This window comes from Microtus pennsylvanicus, chromosome 7, assembly GCF_037038515.1.
Source record: "Microtus pennsylvanicus isolate mMicPen1 chromosome 7, mMicPen1.hap1, whole genome shotgun sequence".
In the NCBI taxonomy this organism is placed as follows: Eukaryota; Metazoa; Chordata; class Mammalia; order Rodentia; family Cricetidae; genus Microtus; species Microtus pennsylvanicus.
Window position 1 is genome coordinate 29,684,621 of NC_134585.1, and position 18,108 is coordinate 29,702,728.

At 43.0% G+C, this 18,108-nt stretch overlaps 1 protein-coding gene across 1 annotated transcript in view; it reads right to left on the reverse strand.

The window, feature by feature from the left end:
• Positions 1-2,799: 2,799 nt before the first annotated feature.
• The window catches only part of Slc9a2 (solute carrier family 9 member A2), an 81,515-nt gene continuing 66,206 nt past the window's right edge, over positions 2,800-18,108 (reverse strand). The window contains exons 6-12 of the mRNA XM_075980286.1: positions 14,772-14,861; positions 14,082-14,152; positions 9,383-9,544; positions 8,215-8,311; positions 6,186-6,317; positions 4,395-4,488; positions 2,800-3,517 (exon numbers count right to left, since the gene is read on the reverse strand). Coding sequence (XP_075836401.1) covers positions 3,144-3,517; positions 4,395-4,488; positions 6,186-6,317; positions 8,215-8,311; positions 9,383-9,544; positions 14,082-14,152; positions 14,772-14,861 — 1,020 coding nt within the window. The 3' untranslated portion in view covers positions 2,800-3,143. The remainder of the gene's footprint in view (positions 3,518-4,394; positions 4,489-6,185; positions 6,318-8,214; positions 8,312-9,382; positions 9,545-14,081; positions 14,153-14,771; positions 14,862-18,108) is intronic.

Consider the following 18,108-nt stretch of genomic DNA (forward strand, 5'->3'; position numbering starts at 1 on the left):
TGCTGATAAAATGGCAGTTTTAACCCAACAAATGCAAAATGTGCGAAGACAACCTCTTGACCACACTTTTTATATAAATAAACACCCCCACTGCACATAAAAGAATGAATGAAATTCCATCTTAGACATTTGGAGGTATATCCACAGAACACACACTTTCTAAAGTAAAGTGTTGGATTCGGGTGCCAAGTTTTCTTCACTTGCTGGCTATCTGAAAGCTTCAAGCACTGGATTTCATGCCTAGGCAGTGCAAACATAATGTGTTACAATGATCAGGAGAACTCTCAAAATTCTCCAGGTCCTAGGAACTTAGATTGGGTCAGGTGATGTTTGGACAAAGACAGTCATTTACTAAGGATGGAGGTGCTTTCTACACTTTAGAAATTTAAATTGTTATTCCACTTGAAGAGCTACATTTATTGTTTTTTTTGTTTTGTTTTTTGTTTATTTGTTTTGAAACAGAGTTTCTCTGTATTACTGCCCTAGCTGTCCTGGAATTTTCTCCGTAGACCAGGCTAGCCTCAAACTTACAGAGATCCGCTAGTCTTTGCCTCCCAAGTGCTGAGATTAAGGTGTGCACCAACCGCCACCCAACAAATTTCATTTCTTCACTACCCTTTTTTTATGGTGCCTGGAATCAAGTAATTATCAAAATAAGAAAGTACAGAGAAAGGCTAACATCAAATTTATTTTATTGACTTTGTCATCAAACAAATTTTAAAAATTTAAACTGATAATAATTAAGATAAATTACTTAGGTATTCCTTTTCTGAAATGTATACAATGTCGCTCAGATATTTAATGTGATGTTTTCTTTAGTGAAAGCTGATTTGGGTCTGATTATTTAGCCTGAAATGTCATAACATGCTATTTCATGTTTCTTCTTTCAGAATCAGAAAGGTATTATTCTTTGTATTATTCATTCATCTAGAAAACCAGTAAAAGTGTTTGAAGGTGATTTTCAACGTCTGCCTTCCTCGCCAGAAGTCATTATTATCACTATGCACAGTGACTATGCATTTTTGAAAATAAACATTGTAACATTTTTGAGTTCTATTTCTATAGTAAAACCTAGGAAAACTTAAATTTCTTCTCAGAAGGAATACATGGTTTATAAAATATAGTCATTTAAAATAGAGATCTTTTTTTTGGCACAGAGTTCTAAGCATGTGGCTTTCCAGTTGTGTTTTACACAGCTTTCTATGGATCTGTCTGGGGTAGCTGGGGACGGATATGCTCTAACTGTGCTTTCTTCCCCTGTCACGTGATGGCCTAACCGTATCTCAAGACAGGAACTCCAGAAAAGCCACATTGATGAGGGCAGAGAGCCTGTCTGTCACACTTAGCATGTTCTTCCCCTCTGTCCTTGTTAATTTTTGTTGTCAACTTGAAATGGCGTAGAGTCACCTGGGAAGAAGGAATCTCAATGGAAGAATTGCCCTGCCTGCAGCCCACCATGTCTGAGAAGATAGTCATTACTGACGATTGCTGTGGGAGGACCTAGCCCACTGTGACCCTCACCATCTCTAAGGTGGGCCTCGCCCTGTATAAGGAGCTAAGCTAAGCAGACACCTGAAAGCCAGCCTGGAACCTTCCTCCCTAGTCTCTGCTTCAGCTCTTGCCCAGACTTCCCTGAGTGATGGACTGCGACCCAGAAGTATAAGATGAAAATAACCCCTTTTCCTCTTCTGCCTTGCTTTTTGGTCAGAGTGTTTTGCCACAGCCACAATAAAGCAGAGGAGGACTCCTTCCACGCTGCTTTGTGACCCTGGCTGTGGCCAAAGGGACTCCAGTAAAAACTATAGTAGTGGCTTCATTCAAAATGGAAACCTGGGGAAGTGTGAAAGGATAATTATCCAGAAAACAAATGACAAGTCAATAAATCTACAGCTTAAAAAAAACATTGATTTAAATATGAATCTTTAATGATTGCGTCCCACTGTTTCTCTCTCCTAGAAAATACTCCAGAGAATAGAATCTCGTGTAGAAAGACAAATCTGCGTCACTACGTCATCGGAAGGTGAAGAGGTAACCAATCACAGACTAGTGCAAAGAGTGGGATTTCTCTCCAAAGTGCTTCCTCCTCCAAAGTCAAAGCCTAAAGACTCCCCATTTCCTTCGACATTGGAAGACAAGGTTTGTGTAAGTGTTCGCCCTTCCCAGCTTGGAGCTCTGGATGCCCTACAGGACAGTTTCACTACAGCAGGTGGTCAGGGATGCTTATGAATGGAGCCACCTCCCCTTTTCTCCCAGTATCACACAATCTAACACCCACGGTCAGTAGTTGCTTCCCCGACTCCCCACTGGCCACGGGATGTCCCGACAGGCAGGAACACCCGAAGCTGCCACCAAGTCTATAAACACTCTGAAATTGATTTTGCTCACGCAAATCTTTCTTTCTGTACCTAGAAGAAGAAGGGGGGGGTGGAGACTATATGTTACTCCAAAGCCGTGGTAAACACAGGAGCAGTGTAAGCGCTGTCTGAACCTCATCGTTTCTGAGTCGTGCAGGGACTTGCAGCCTACACTCTGGAAGCTACGCCATTTCATCTGCCTACCATTCCAACCAGTGTGCCGCCGTTGCTGCACACCGAGGTCTCTGCTACGGGTACTGCTATCCTTCACTGAGCGGTCGGTCCATCAGCTTAGGACGGGAAAGGTGGGTGCTGGAGCGTAGGCCCCACCTCTAGCAGCTGACCTTCACCCCCCCCTTGGAAAGATGGTCTCACCACTTTTAGCGCCATCCCCTTAAAAAAAACGGTCACTACAGATAAACACATTTTTTTCATAAATAAAAACTGAGGCATATTTGTAATATATTAAAATTTTCACCAACAAAGGTGTGTTAAAATCTTCAAGTTCTGTCATTCAAGTTCAATAAAGGCACACATATTTTTTTTTCCTTCAGGTCTGCAAAGAATACATTTCCTAGTCATAAGTCACAAAGTCATTTAGTGGGACTTCCTTCCTTTGACGTTCCTCTTCTTGGGATAGATAAGTGCTCTTCAGTGGCTTGACTCTGCCACCCAAAAGGATGTTTCTAGAGAGAGGGCTTTACGTGGATTCCACAGTCGATCAGATTTGAGTAACAAGCCACAGCCCTGCTAGCTCAATTCATCCCAAGTCTGCTTTGGCTTTTCCCATCATGGCTTCTCACTGCCGAAGCGGCCTTTCCTGTTCCCGGGTTCTGAAGCCCTTCGCACCAGCCTCGGTGGGGGCTTGGGTGGAACATCTTCAGTCAGACTGTCTTCCCTGCCCCGGCCGTACTGTTGGTCTTTGGAGAGCAGTGGCTCTCTCAGTACCCCCGGTGTCTGGGTGCCCCCCTCTTTACTGCGGGGTGCTGGAGGGGTGCTGGCCTGCACTCGTGCAGAGCCCACGTCCACCTCGTTCTTCCACTCCATTTTGTAGGCCTGGGAGGCTTTCTTTGAGAACTGATCTGGCAAAAAGCGCCTGGAGCGAGGTTGTAAATTGAGCACGGTGGTCCCGGGATCTGTGTCCGAGTCGCTGCTGTTGCCGTCTGCCACAGAACAGAAGAGCAGTATGGGTAAACAGAGCTTAACAGAGATTGCAAGTGTCAGTGCGAAACCCCAGTGAGTCCTTTCCCCTCCTGGGGGCCCTGGGGAAAGGGAAGCCAGAAGTCTCACTCTAACTTCAGCTGAATGGCCTTGTAAACCGAAGAAGTGTGAATAGACCCTCAAGCGAGGTCTGGGTGCTAGAGATCATGGGAGGACCAAGGATGAGACCCATCCCTGTCTCCTAGCTGGCATCTCATCAGAGCTGCATGTTTCTCTGCACACTCAGTGGCGACAAGACCAACAGTCACTAAAAATCACTACCTTGGCTTCCATTTCCAATGCTTCCTGTTTCTCACTCCTCCCTATATTGCCAGAAGCAGCCTTTAGCCTGTCTCTGGCTTGATGAGTTCAATAAACAGAAAGGGAAGTTGCAAAGGGGTTTAAACTGTTGTTAGATTCCGTATTTTAATAAAACGAACCCTAATGTCATCCTGGGCTTTACAGAAAAGAGCCTAAAGATTACCATCAAACAAAGAAATAACATCTATAGTCTACGCTATGAAAATTCATTAGCATTACTGTACAAAGTGTAAATGTTTATACATCTTCGGATTTACAACCTTTTATTTGCAGTTTCATATGTGCACAGTAAAAGGATTTGCTTTTGCTATCCTTCAGGGGTCATTGTGAAAAACAAGTGATTGGAATATGAATAGAGATCCATTAAATAAGGTCACGATGCTAAGAAAAGGGAGCCCGAAGCTACTTGAGGTTCACAAGTGACTGAGCTCATCCTCAATGAAGAAAACCTGAACGTTTTATCTTATTAGCATTAGCAAACAGACAGCACAGCATTTCTGCTTCAGACAGAGTCATTACCTTCATTTGGGATCTTCTTCTTCTTCTTCTGGAGTGTCTCTGGAAGCTTTGTATTTTTAGGTAAGGATAAATACCGGGAGGTTGAAGCGGAAGCCTGTGAAAGAAATAGAAAACAGCATTCAGATGACAGAAATGTCACCTACTGTGTATTAGAAGCTAAACTTGGTGACAAAACTTGATTTTTAAAATAGGATTTTAGTCCTTCGTTCCAAAGTTACTTTTTTAGATACCATAACCATCATGCTTCAACAACGAAATGCCTTCCAAACCAACGGCCCATCAATAGAAAGGAAAGAAAATAGATGGGGCCATTAGGGAGGTGAAGGCCACTGGCTCTTAAAGAACACTGACATCCTCGTCTATAGAAGTTATTCATAAGAAAGATGTGGAATATCTGGGGGAGGGGAAATATTAACATGTGGTAATTGAAGTTTCATTTATTTCAATCAATCTTAAAATGAAGGAATAGCAAAATGTTGCAAAATCAAGTTACTAAGATTCTGAACATCTGTCTTTGGTTTCTAGAATTATTTTTTAACGGTAACTGCTGCATATCACACATAGAAAAACCTTCCCCTGTTCATATACTTCTGATGCTTCAACACAGAATTTTACTGAAAATAGGCACCTGTCATGATATATCGTCAATGACTGTGTCATTGTCCATGGTTTCTCTTATCTGCTGAGAAGTCCCTGCCCAGCTGGACTTTGGGGCAAACTGCACCGTGAATGCTCACCTCCCCTGGCACTCCCAGCTTCTTGTATCACCGAGGAAGGTGATACTTGCCTGACATCAGCAGTTTGGACCCTGGTACCTATTCTTGGATGGCTCAAATGTAATCATTGGCCGCATGATGGTCAAAGGCCAAGGGAGTGTGCAGCAGTGTGCTCGGGAGCTTGTTGCCTGGAGACAGCACAGCTCGCCTAGGCTACACACACACAATGTTCACACCTCAAAGCCACTCAGCAACATGTCCTCAGAATGGATCTCAGTGGTCTACACAAGTCACTGTATCATTATCCATACAAAATGGGTCCAGCCATTCTGATTAAAATTATGTTTTGATTATGCCTGCCAGCTTCCTTCTTTGGCTTTTAAAACATCTATTTTCTTTTCTCCAAAGCACTTACTGCATTTATGTATAAAAATATACATGAATATGTATATAACTACATATCTAACTATATATATGTATATATGTACACATATATATATATTCGATTGCTGGTGATTTACCTCTTTTCTAGAATAAGAATCTAAGAATCTTAGGCATAGGAATCTGTTTATTTTATTCTCCAATGAATTCCATGTGTCTAAGACTGGCAAGGATATAAAATAAATAGAGTGATATAGGCCTATGGACAGTGCACATCAGAGGCAGAGTCAGGAGGATCAGGAGTTCATAAAAATTTTTGGCTATATAGTGAGCTCAAGGTCAGCCTGGGTTACATAAGATTTTGAGTAAATGAGACAAAACCAAAAGAAATAATATAAAAGGAACAGACTATTATTTGCATTTTTTCTTTCTTTGAATGTACGTTTCACTCTATTGCCTAGGCTGGCCTCCAACAGCTCTCCTGCTTTAGCCTTTTAAGTAGTTGGAGCTAGAGGAGATCAGCTCTACGCATGGTAAAAACGACTTTATTATTCATCCCAGCCTAGGGTATCTGGGAATTGGCCCTCAGCAGCCATTCGACCGGCAGAGCCAACGTTCCTTCCTGTCAGCTGGTCAGTGGAACAGCTGAGGACTCTGTCCTTGGAATCTTTGTGCTTCTGAAGGCAACACTTGCCCTGCGCTCGTGGTTTAAGCTGTTGTCCTTCCTGAGGCTCTCCCGGAGGCTGTGCCGTCTGCGGATCAGGATCTCCTTGGCCTGCCTCTCACTGGTATCTGCTGTCAGGTTGTGTCTGTTGTACGATAAGGTCTGAAATGACAACGCACACAGGACATTGTTACCAAGCAATCCACCATTTCTCCCCAACTTCAAGCTTCACTCTTCTTTGGGCTTACATCACTGCAGTCAGCTTCTCTGTGGGACAAAAGCAAAATGAAAATCCAGAGTCCCAGTGCACTCAGAGTTTGAAAGAATTTATCCTCCCGGAAATCAGTATGCTTTCTTCATTGAAAAGTGTGAACTTTGTGAATCAGAAAAGTAATTTACTTCATGAATACCTTGTCTGCTTTCTATGCATCCAGCCATGATTAATAGGAAAAGAAGAATCATTTTCAAATACAATCTGTACTGAGTAGAGACAGATTGATGTTATGAGTCACACTGACACTTGGGGGCACTACATCCTCAGACTAATATCAGGGCTGTCATGAGACGTTCTGTCACCGCCAGCAACTATCACCTCTAAATGAAGGCTACCCAGCTCATACCACATGCAACAGAATTAGTACTTAAGTTCACTTCCTCATAGAATTGGCATGGATGTCTTGGAAACATTCCATGTCCCGACATATCCTAGGTCCTGCAGGCCAATGGAAAGGTGACATGGTGTCGATTCCACTTCTGTCTCAAGAAGTTTCCTATCTAGTTGGCCATCTGCATCTCATAAAACCATAAAAAACAAATGCTCAATTAGCTGCACTGCATACACCCCGTGTGTTATCTGATCTAGAATAGGACAGGGATAGTACGATGGTTCTTGATGAGAACTTAATTATGGGAAGCTCTGGGCCAGCTAACAGGAAGCAGGGGCTGGCTCTAAGTATAGAGAAACGGTCCACACTACATAGGTCATGGCCTGAGGACAGAACCCATGGTTCCGTGAAAGTCGAGAGTGAGTGGATGGATTGAATGTGGGATAGTGTTGGATGAAGTGGGGCTCGGTAGTAGGGGGTCCCAAACTATGGGGAAACAACTGTTGTTTCGTTTCGTTTTAAAGAGGAGGCTGCTGCCCTTGAAAGAGCTTTGGAGAAATGGGCAAATTAGCATGGATAAAAATAGTGGCAGCCTGAAGGAATGCCCGCTAAGTCTACAGGTCTACAGGTGTAAACTCTGAAGAAATGAGGATGATCTCTGCCAAGCTGAGTGTGCCTCAGTTTCTTCATCTGTGAAATGGAGACAACAATAGCGCCTAGCACATGAGGGATTAAAGGAGTCAAGAAAAACTGTGCTAAATGACACTTGGAAAAATGGTAAGACCCTGGGATCATTAGCATGTCATTAACATATGGTTTGACTATCATTAGAATAGGTTATTAACAATGGGAAAACAGAAAAAGAAAGGACTCTGAATATATGAAGAAGGAAATTGTAGCACTTTATGAAAACAGAGTTGTTATATTTACAGTCTAAGCTATAAAACTTTTTGAAAAATTCTGTATTTTGTTATCTATATGTTTGTGTCTGTGTGGGCATATGTGCACGTGTGCAGATGCCCCAGAGACACTGGATTCCTCTTGAGCTGGAGTTACAGGTGTTTGGGGGCTGGCAATCGAGGTCAGGTCCTTCTGGAAGAGCAGAAGAGCTGCCGAGCTACAGCCTCAGCCCTAGAAAGTACGTTCAGATCTAAAAACAATCAGATCAGAACTGGCCCGCACATCAGTCCTTATCTCTTAAACTTAAGCACCCGAGCCCCCTTTGATTCCTCAGCTGAGGTGTCTGGGAGAACTTAGCAAGTCTCCAGGATGGGACGCCCGGGAGAGGGTCTGAGAGAACAAGACAGGACACCCCATGTGGTGCTCACAGGGAGTGGGGGGCGGTGCTGTGATGGAGCAGGTGTGCTACAAAGATATCCGTTTACAGTACCCAGCTGGAAATCATATTGTCAGCCAAAATCAAGTATGTACTCTGGTGCATAACTTTTTCCTACCCGCTGGCGGATTTGATAGAGGTTCCTTGATAGAATCTCCCTGATTTCGTCCATCTCGCCTGGTGTGAGCTTCCTTATTTTCTCCTCACGGCAATCGCTGTAGAAGTTTAAGAGGGAAAGGTATTTTACCTTTAGAAGTGTTTCAGAATCATTGAATTTCTTCTTTGGTGTTAGAACATTGTGACTTTGGAGTAAGATTATAGTTTTAAAAAGGAGTGATTAGGAATTGCTCAATATTGTCAACTATTCTAAATATATTTTAAAATACTCAGTTTTAGAATAATTAAGTTTCTGAAACTTATTTCCACAGTAAAATTCATTACTGGTAAGTTTAGCTGTGCATGAGTTTCCACAGAGTTGACTATTACATCAAGTTCCCACAACCCCAGTGCTTGTGGTATAGCCTGGACTGACTTAAATCTCACCATCCTGAGACCTTGGCTCCAGTATCCTGTGACTGCAGGTGTGTGTTACCACAGCCAGCATCTCGTGTGATTCGTTTTAAGAAGAAGGACTCATGGTGTTATCAATTCGTTAGTGCTAGCCAAAAGTAATGCAGAAGCAGTCATTCCAATAGAAATTTAGTTAGCTATATTTTATTGAGCCTTGTCACCATGGATTATGAATTGAGTTCTTGTGGAGTGACACCCGGACCTCTATAGTCTTTCATACTCCTGACGTGTTTCCAGGGTGCAGCCAGAGTCCATGTCTGTTCCCCCCAAGCCTAAGTCCACTACTGTGATTAGCCAATAAGGAAACAGTTGTATGCTGTGTATACACACCGTAGCCAACCTAACATGTGTGGAAAACATTCCATGTGACCCGGCTGAGAGAACTGTAACTCAATTTCAACCAGTACTGAACTTCCAAGGCTGATATGACAAAGGCAGGGGGATGCTCAACATGACTGTAATTTTAGACTTGGCATTCTCAGTATGGCACAGCATACGGCATAATGTGACGTAAAACATGACATATGAACACCCAGAGCTGTCTTCCAACCAGAGTCTCAATCTGCTCTGGGATCTTAAGCCACCACCCGAGGACTTACGTCAGCAATACTATTATTCCCGTCCTAATAATACTGCTGCTATCACAGGTTTCAAAACCCGCACCAATGCCTACTTATTGACAAGGTATCAGCGTCACTCTGCAAAGCGATACTCACTTAAGAGATGCAAACGAGGGGACAGTGCTTATCATGCCCGTCTCCGCCATCTCGATGGCGTGTTTTATCTCAAGCTTTTTGTATAAAGACACGATGCTAGACTTGGGTTGGTTTTCCCGAATCAGGAGCTTCCGAAGGTATTTGTCATCAAATTTCTTAAACCTAGAAATAAGTAAAGTCAGAATTTGAATCAATGAATATCTCATTGAATAAGAAAACTAGTCCTGATTAAAAACATGGAGAATTGAACTGGTCATATCATATGTATATTTTTATATATGCTTTTATCTTTTCATATATGTATATATATATATATACACACACACACACATGTATATACAGTGTAACTAACAAGCATCCAAATGCCGTAAGCCATGTATTCAAACTGAACCAATCTTCCTAGCCCTCCGCCGACCTCCACCAGGTCAAACTCTTCAGCACCCTGTGTAATAGTTCTCTTCCGTATTTCATGTCACAGGCCGACATGTCCCAGCAAACGTCCTTCTGTTGAGGTCCTGATTGCTAGCGCATCCAGGACTGAGACCGTATGTGGAGACATGCTCTTCACGGATATGATCAAGTTGAGATGAAGTCATGAGAGTGGGCTCTGTTTAGTGTGACTGGCACACTGGTTAAGAAGGGTGCATTTAGTTGCAGACACGTGAAGAGACACGCGCGTCACAGAAAGCCCCTCCCTCTGCAAGCACACAACAGTAGCACCACCTTCCCTTCGAGCCCTCAAGGTGAATAAATGGAAGTTGGGAAGCCTGGATCCAGTGTGTCCATCCCATCGTAGCCACACACTGTCATATCTATGAAGTGGTAGGAACCAAGATGAACAGCTGTAAATAAGGTAGTTATTTTACCCCCACAAGCTCTGACAGGATCGACTGACTACCATCGAGCCCACAGCAGCATTAACAAGTCCAAGCCCCACCCAGATTAGCCCGGCCCAGTCCAGCCCAGCCCACTTGGAGCTTCTTGACTCACACAACTTAATAATAAATGACTGCTATTTTGATCCACTGGCTTTGAGGATGGCTTGTTATGTAACACCGCATGCCAGTATACAGGTAACAACAACATTCAATAAATAATCCTTGAGAAAGATGTATGTACCATTGATTCGCCATCGACCCAGAGAGGTTGATTGGCACACCTGTGTCATGAATGAACCCAATGTGAACCAGCTTTCTTGGCACTGGCCCTTTGTTCTAAATACCGGAGGGTTCTGAATAATTAAAAGGCTACCCTGAATACACTGTGTTAGTGACCCGCTACTATCCGAAGGCTGGGTCTACTCCTGATGTTTATTTTGAATTTTCTGTTTTAGGCTCACGAAGTCAGGATTCTCAACAATAATACAAAGTCTCCAGCACTTCTCATATGACTATTATTGTTTTAGATTTCTTCCCGGAGATAAAACAAACGGGAGAGTGAACACGGATGGGAGAGGCAGCTGTTCTCTCCTGCATGGGGCGTGCGTGTTTTCTTATTGCTTTCTTCCCCTCTCCCACGCCTCTGCCAAGCTCCACACAGGTGTTCTCTTTCGCATCATTAGAGTCCCGGTTGCGGGGCCTGAGCAAGGTCTCTACTGTGTCACCTTTCATTCTCTTCTCAAGTGATCAAGAGCCTCGAGAATTCTCCGCCAGGGCCAACGAGATTCGGTAACACTGGGGCTCTGGAGGACAGGGGAAAGACACCCAACATGCTCAAACCATGCCTTCTTCTTTTTGTACGTTTGTTTTAGAAGTGGCCATGGTGCTGTACCCACCGAAGAAATTTCACACAGAACTGTGTGGAATTGATTTTAAAATGGTTCACGTCAAAGCCCAGTCTCTCATCCCCGCTTTTCCGGTGATTGTACAGTAGACGTGACAATCAAGAAAATGCTTTGCCGTTGGTGTGGTGATCGAACATGGAAACCTAAAATGCTTATGGATTAGTTAAGGCTATTCGTTCCTGATTCAAAAAGACAAAAAAAAAAAATGGCAGCAGTTGCTTCCAAATATAAGCCAAATGTTGGCGCTGTTCTTGTTCGTGTCCACAGTCCAGCTACGGCTTCCTTGGGAAGTCTGCCTGCAAGACATCCACGGACCTCAGAGACGTGAGTTGCCTGAGACACAGCACAAGCACTCCCTCCGACCTTCACCTGAATTCCACTTCCAACTCACGTGATATCACAGCCTCACCCCTCCCCCTTCTTGGGCTGGTGAGGATTTCTCATCAGCTGGACACAAACTAGAGCTATCTAGGAAGAAGAACCCTCCACAGAGAATATGCCTTCATAAGATCGGCATTTTCTTGATTAATGATTGGCCTGGTAGAGACCCGTCACGGATGGGTTGTGCCACCCACGTGCAGGGGTTCCTGGCGGTGTAAAAAAAAAAAAAAGGAGGCAGAACTATCCGTGAAGAAGGAGGCAGAAAGCAATGTATCTCCATGGTCTCTGTTCCTGCCTGGAGTTCCTGCCTTGACATCCCCCTCATAGTCCACTGCAAGCTAAACGATGAAATAAACTCTTGCCTCCACACATTGCTTTGGGTCCCGGTCTTTAGGTCTTTATCACAGCAATAGAAAGCCAAATAGGACAGCATCTCTTTTTCCTAATAGTGCCTAGGGGTTGCTGACCTAATGTGCGCTTACACATGTGTGCACGCTCCCTACTTGGATGCAGCAGGGCCGGGGGAGGGGGGATGACATGAAACCTCAACTTGGCTTTTAAAAAGAAACACGCTAGTCTGCATCATGCCTCTCTCTAAACGCATTGAGAGGGTACCAATTGGGTCAGAAGGGAGAAGATGAAACGATGGGGAAAGAGGAGAAGAAAGTCTGTTTGGCGCATAGGAGGGCCCATCTACATGAGGAATGTCTTTGCGTGTACAGTAGGGTTGGAGAGAGAACAAGGCAGGCACAGTGGCCTGGCTTTAATCCCACAGCCAGAAAAAAAAAGAATGTTTCTCGAGAGAAATAGCCATTTGTTCCGAGTTTTACACTGCAGGTTTAGTCGGCTTTATTACCTTGTGCTCCCAGGTGGTTAACTGGGTGTCCTGCCTGTATAAAACTATCTTTCCTTGATTTATGAAAAAAGGCTAAGCTCAAGGGAGCTTCTAACATCTACAAACATGAACAGTGCTGGAAGCTTTGTAATTACTTGGGCACTAATGTCTTTGTAACTGATTGAATTAAGGATAAGGATCTCACCTCCTCCCTTTCTCCTCTCTCTCTCTCTCTCTCTCTCTCTCTCTCTCTCTCTCTCTCTCTCACACACACACACACACACACACACACACACACCTGCTTACTACATGACTGCTTTGCTGTCTCTATTATATGAGTATACAACTTTGTGACATGCACATCTTATGTTTCCCAGCACCATGCTACGTGCATGAGCAAACAGAACCATTCAAAATCTTTCCACTTTACATGCAGTGATCATCAGGTAGCCAAGGTGATATCAAGGAGTGGGTAGTGGAGTAAAATGTCTGTGAGTACGTTAGGGAAGCAAGAGGACACATCTTCATATGGTCTAGAATGTGCCCCTCTGACCTCCCCTTTCTGCCTACACTCTGCTTCCGTCAGCTGTCTGACCTAGCCAGTGATAGACGCACAAATGTTCACAGGTGCCCCCATGAGAGAAGAGAGATTCTATAATGTTCTATAAGAAAAGAGCCCAACACGTGGCTGTTTCTGACAACCATCATGGATGGCACCAAAGTGGCCAGGGAAGGGGGTACCCACCATGGGCTCCTATTAGCTGGTGAAGGGTGGATCCTAGGACCCATGGGTCGAACATAGCTGTCAGAACCCTTCACTTCTTGATCTCGTCACCCTGTCTGCTTTGTTGTTCCCAGCTCAGGGAACATGAAGACAGGCAATAAATTAAATCTCATCACTATACCTGGCCTTTATTTAAAAAAAGTAAACTTGTGTGTGTGTGTGTGTGTGTGTGTGTGTGTGTGTGTACATGAGTACTTTCCATAAACACAATCTTTCAAGTACATGAACCCCTCAGTGTAAGCTCATTGGTTTTCTTCAGGTTTACTGTTATTCCCTGGAGCTGTGAATCTCTACCTCTCTTATGCCCCTTACCCTTGTATGGCAGAATAGACAATAATGGAATCCTTAACTTTTAACTCATTGAATGGGATTCTTGGTTCTTTTGCAGTGAGGAACAACCACAAAGGTTGGCTGCAGCCTGGGGATCTGCATGGAAGAGCTGTTTGACTGCATTTGAGTACCCTGGTTAGAGGTGACAGAAGATGTCTTGTCCTTTAGTGGACTTTCTTCCATCTTGCAGCCTAAAACGGGTGACGCTGAAGGGGCGATTTTGCCCCAAGGGCCAACATGGAGGAGACTCTTGGTGAGTTACTTTACCCTTGGAAAGGTCGAGTTGAGCTCTCGTCGGCTTAGCCTGAGTCTCCTACTTCTGGCTATTTATATCTCTGCCATGGCTGAGACATTGTTGTTGTAGTTGACACAGTCTCTAAGTAGCTTAGGTTGTTGCCCTGGAACTCATGTAGCCTCCATTGTTCTGAGATCATAAGACTGAATCACTACACCTCTCTATAGCTAAGTGTCGCCTTAAAGGACACACAGTAGCACAGCATAGGATTCACAGTCTGGAAGATCTGGGATACTTTGTTTCTAAGAGTGACCCAGAACTGCTCTGATGGGGAGTCCCAAGGCCTCTTACTTGTCTCTCCAGAAGTTGTGACCCCAGTGTCCACAAACATCTTCAATTCCAGTCTTCACATGATCAAAAAACTGCAACAGAAGAAAAGACAGGCTAATTCACTCTCCTTTTCTGGAAGTTGGTCATTTTCACCCTTCTGCCATCATACCTAACTCCAATGACACTCTGTTTTGTTGAAAGCCATAAGCTGACATAAGCTGACGTTTTTTGGTTTGGGTTTTGTAGTTTGAGACAGGGTTTCTCCGTATAGCCCCGGCTGTCCTAGAACTCACTCTGTAGACTAGGCTGGCCCTGAACTCACAGAGATCCGCCTCCCTCTGCCTCTGGAGTGCTGGGATTAAAGGCATGCAGCACCATCACCCAGCTTTAAACCAATGATTTATCTTCAATTGTTTGTGTGTTAGGCACTGTTTTCATTACTTTGATCATCCTAAGTATGATCACAACTTTCAAAATTATAAGAAATAGGTAGCAGAAACATCTTTAGGTTGAAGGTTTTATTTTCCCTTAGCTGGTTCAGGTCTTTGGCAGACTTGGACTGGGTATCGTGGGGTTATGACAAGTGCACCTCCCATCACAGACCATCCAGATGCCTCCCCTGTCCCCTACCAGAAATGCACAGCAGGGCAGTACTGTTTCTGTGATCACTACACACATTCATTGTTAACTTCTTCATCACTCAGCACCTACCCGGCAGTGGATCTCTTCGCTGACAGCTTGCTGCTTCTTATTGGCTCTCTTAACATCAAGAAACTCCACCAGGGGTCTGATAGTTATCCCCTGCACAAAAAAATGGACCCCAATACATAAGTCTTCTTGTAAGAAAAAAAGTTCAACTGCAGTTGATAGTCTTCTAAGAATCGCCAACCACCAACAAAAGCTAGCTCATTGTCAAAAGTTAGATAGTAAACACAAAACTTGGTTATTCCTTTTCCTTTCCCCAGATGTCTTACTTTAGGAAGATCATTTTCAACATAAAACAGATTTGGAAAATAAATAGAATAAACTGAAAAGTAAGGAACAGTGAAGTTCCGTGGAATCAGTGGGAATACTTACTGTATTACCCAGAGAAAAGCTCTCCAGTGAGTCCTTCATTTGCTCTTTCTACTGAGACGGTTCTCACTGAACTGTTTTTGCATGCCTGTCAGGGAACTTGAACATCAGAACACAGAGATGCCAAAGGACCTTGGCTCTAGGACTTTGGGTCTAAAAGAAGGTCATCTCTATCACAACACAGTTACCTAGTAGGCGGAAGAGGAGTGACAGACGGACACAGGGAGAGAGGGCAGGGAGAAGGCCTAGGAAGCACCCAGCAGGGATCTGGAAAGGTGTGGGCATCATCTGGCAGAGACTTCAGAACAGTCAAGGAGCAGCAGCCAGAAATAGTGCAAGGGCAATCTAGGCATACCTAGGAGTTAATTTTGAAAATGGAGGAAATCACAAGCTGTTGATTAAACTGGGGGTGGGGGATAAAGGAAACCCCATATTCTGAACATGGATCTCTGCAAATTTTCATAGTCAATATCTCAGTCAACAATGAAACATTAAGAGCATCCTCCTTAGAGGCACAGAGGGCAGAAGGCACTAGGTTCTGCTGTTGGGCAAAGCTTTGCTTATTGTTCTCCAACCAGAGTCAACAGACAAAAGGCAAGGTGTGCTGGCATCAAAATGGCAAGAATTTGTTGTTAATGGATAGTTTGTATTTTTGTTCTAAACCCTGAGACGATCTCTCCCATATAAAAGAGCAAGAAAGGGACTTATAATAATAATATAATAATAATCCATATTAAAATCATATAGTATTTTAAAGAGCATAAACAATAATCACATAATAAAAATACTTATTATATTATGTAATACCTCATATTATGACTACATGATGTGTTTGAGTAACTAGTATACACTGCTATATAATATGACATATATACTAGGGGAAACTATGTACATATAAATTCATATATTAGATGTATTCCATGTGTATATATTCATGTATATATAAAGCCTTATGATACTTGCATAAAACCCATATGAAGAGAATTGTAAAACTTAACTGAAATATATTAGAAAGATTAGAAATTTTAAAATGCCATACTGATTTCCAGAGTGGTTGTACAAGTTTGTATTCCCACCAGCAATGGAGAAGGGTTCCGCTTACTACTCCATATCCTCTCCAGCATAAGTTGTCGTCAGGGATTTTGATCTTGGCCATTCTTACAGGTGTAAGATGGGATCTCGGAGTTGCTTTGATTTGCATTTCCCTGATGGCTAAGGATGTTGAACATTTCTATAAGTGTCTTTTGGCCATTTGAGATTCTTCTGTTGAGAATTCTCTGTCTAATTCTGTACCCCATTTTATAATTGGATTATTTGGAATTCTGATGTCTAACTACTTGAGTCTTTATATATTATAAAGGTCAGTCCTCTGTCTGATGTGGGCTTGGTGAATGGCTGGGGCAGACTTTGGGGCCACTGGCAGTGGCACCAGGATTTATCCCTACTGCTTGTACTGGCTTTGGGAAACCTATTCTCTTTGGATGATACCCTGCTCAGTCTAGATATAGTAGGGAGGGCCTCAAACCTTCCTGAAAGCAATGTGCCTTACCCTCTCTGGGGAGTGGGTGTGGGGGTAGGTGGAGGGAATGGGAGGAAGGGAAGGAATGGAAACTGGGATTGGAATATACAAAAAAAAGTTTCTTTTTTAAAAAAAATAAAATAAAATAAACTTAAAAGTGCATTTAAAATTTAAATAAGATACATAGATTACAATGACATTTTCTTAACTAATGTCTATACACAATATTTTAATATATTGGTTAGGATGTGAAACAGAACTTGAGCAATCTTTGATTAACCTATAACAGCAAAAGCACCCAGATTTTTTTCAAAAAGGAAAATAAAAGGGAATTTGCAGACACAACACAATCTACCAGCTCCGGCCCCAAAGAGGCAGGAAAAGTGTGTGCAGGAGGAGTGCCGGAGCTTTGACTTGGGGTCTATAGCACACATGGGAAAGCTTGTTGTTTTCTCAACAAACGGAGGGGTCGTGTTGAGGTGTATTGTCTGCCATTTGATTTCCGTTTCATCTTGCCATCTCTATGCACAAACATTTCTCTAGCACCACTTTCTTTCCTTCTTTCTCTCTTTTTTTTTTTGCTCTCTTAAGTGAAACTTGATTTTAACCAAATCTGATATGAACCATCTCTTGTGTTCTATTTGTATTTCTGTCTGCCACTTGGAAATAACACAGGCGCTAATAACAGTTTCCCAGTCAACACGTTCTGGAATTTTTAATGTATGCAAACAAAAATGAGTGCAGTTGTGATGTTCAGAGACGATCACTCCACTGAGTTCCCTGCCCCATAGAACTGCAGCTCAAAATAAAAACAAGAAAATCAGTGTAATTCTTAACATCAAAACATTAACATATTCTGGAGACAATAATTGCTAATACATGTGTCTCTTCCCCTTTCATTTCATCAGTAAATAAAAGGGAGTATCCAGAATTTGAGACCACAATGTATGAAAGCAAGGATGGACGTGGGCCTGCCCAGTCATGACATTGCTTCCTACCAGACTGACAGACTGGAAGTCAACTATCAAAATGACTAAACTGCACTGACCAGCTCTAAGAAGCAAGTGTGGATATGCCTAGAATAACTCTAGTTTATAAATGTATAACATATCTAAGTTCACAATTAATAAAAAAAATGATGCATCTAATTTAAATCACATTCCCTTTAGTACATCCTCATCCCTGGAACTGTTTGGTTGTCTTAGCACACTAAGTGGGAGCCATTTGTTAGGCACTGCTTGGTTTCTGTCCCTCTCTCCCTCAATCATATATTCTGAGGTAGAGCATGTAACGTGTACATACCATCAGGATAATTTATTACCCATCCAAAGCCCTTGGTTTGCAAGGACAGAGGAAGGATACTTCTGATGGGACACCAACTTTATCCCTTTGGAAACTTTCTAATTTGGGTTACCTAGGAAGCAAACTGATAGAACTTCCAAGAAACTTGTTACT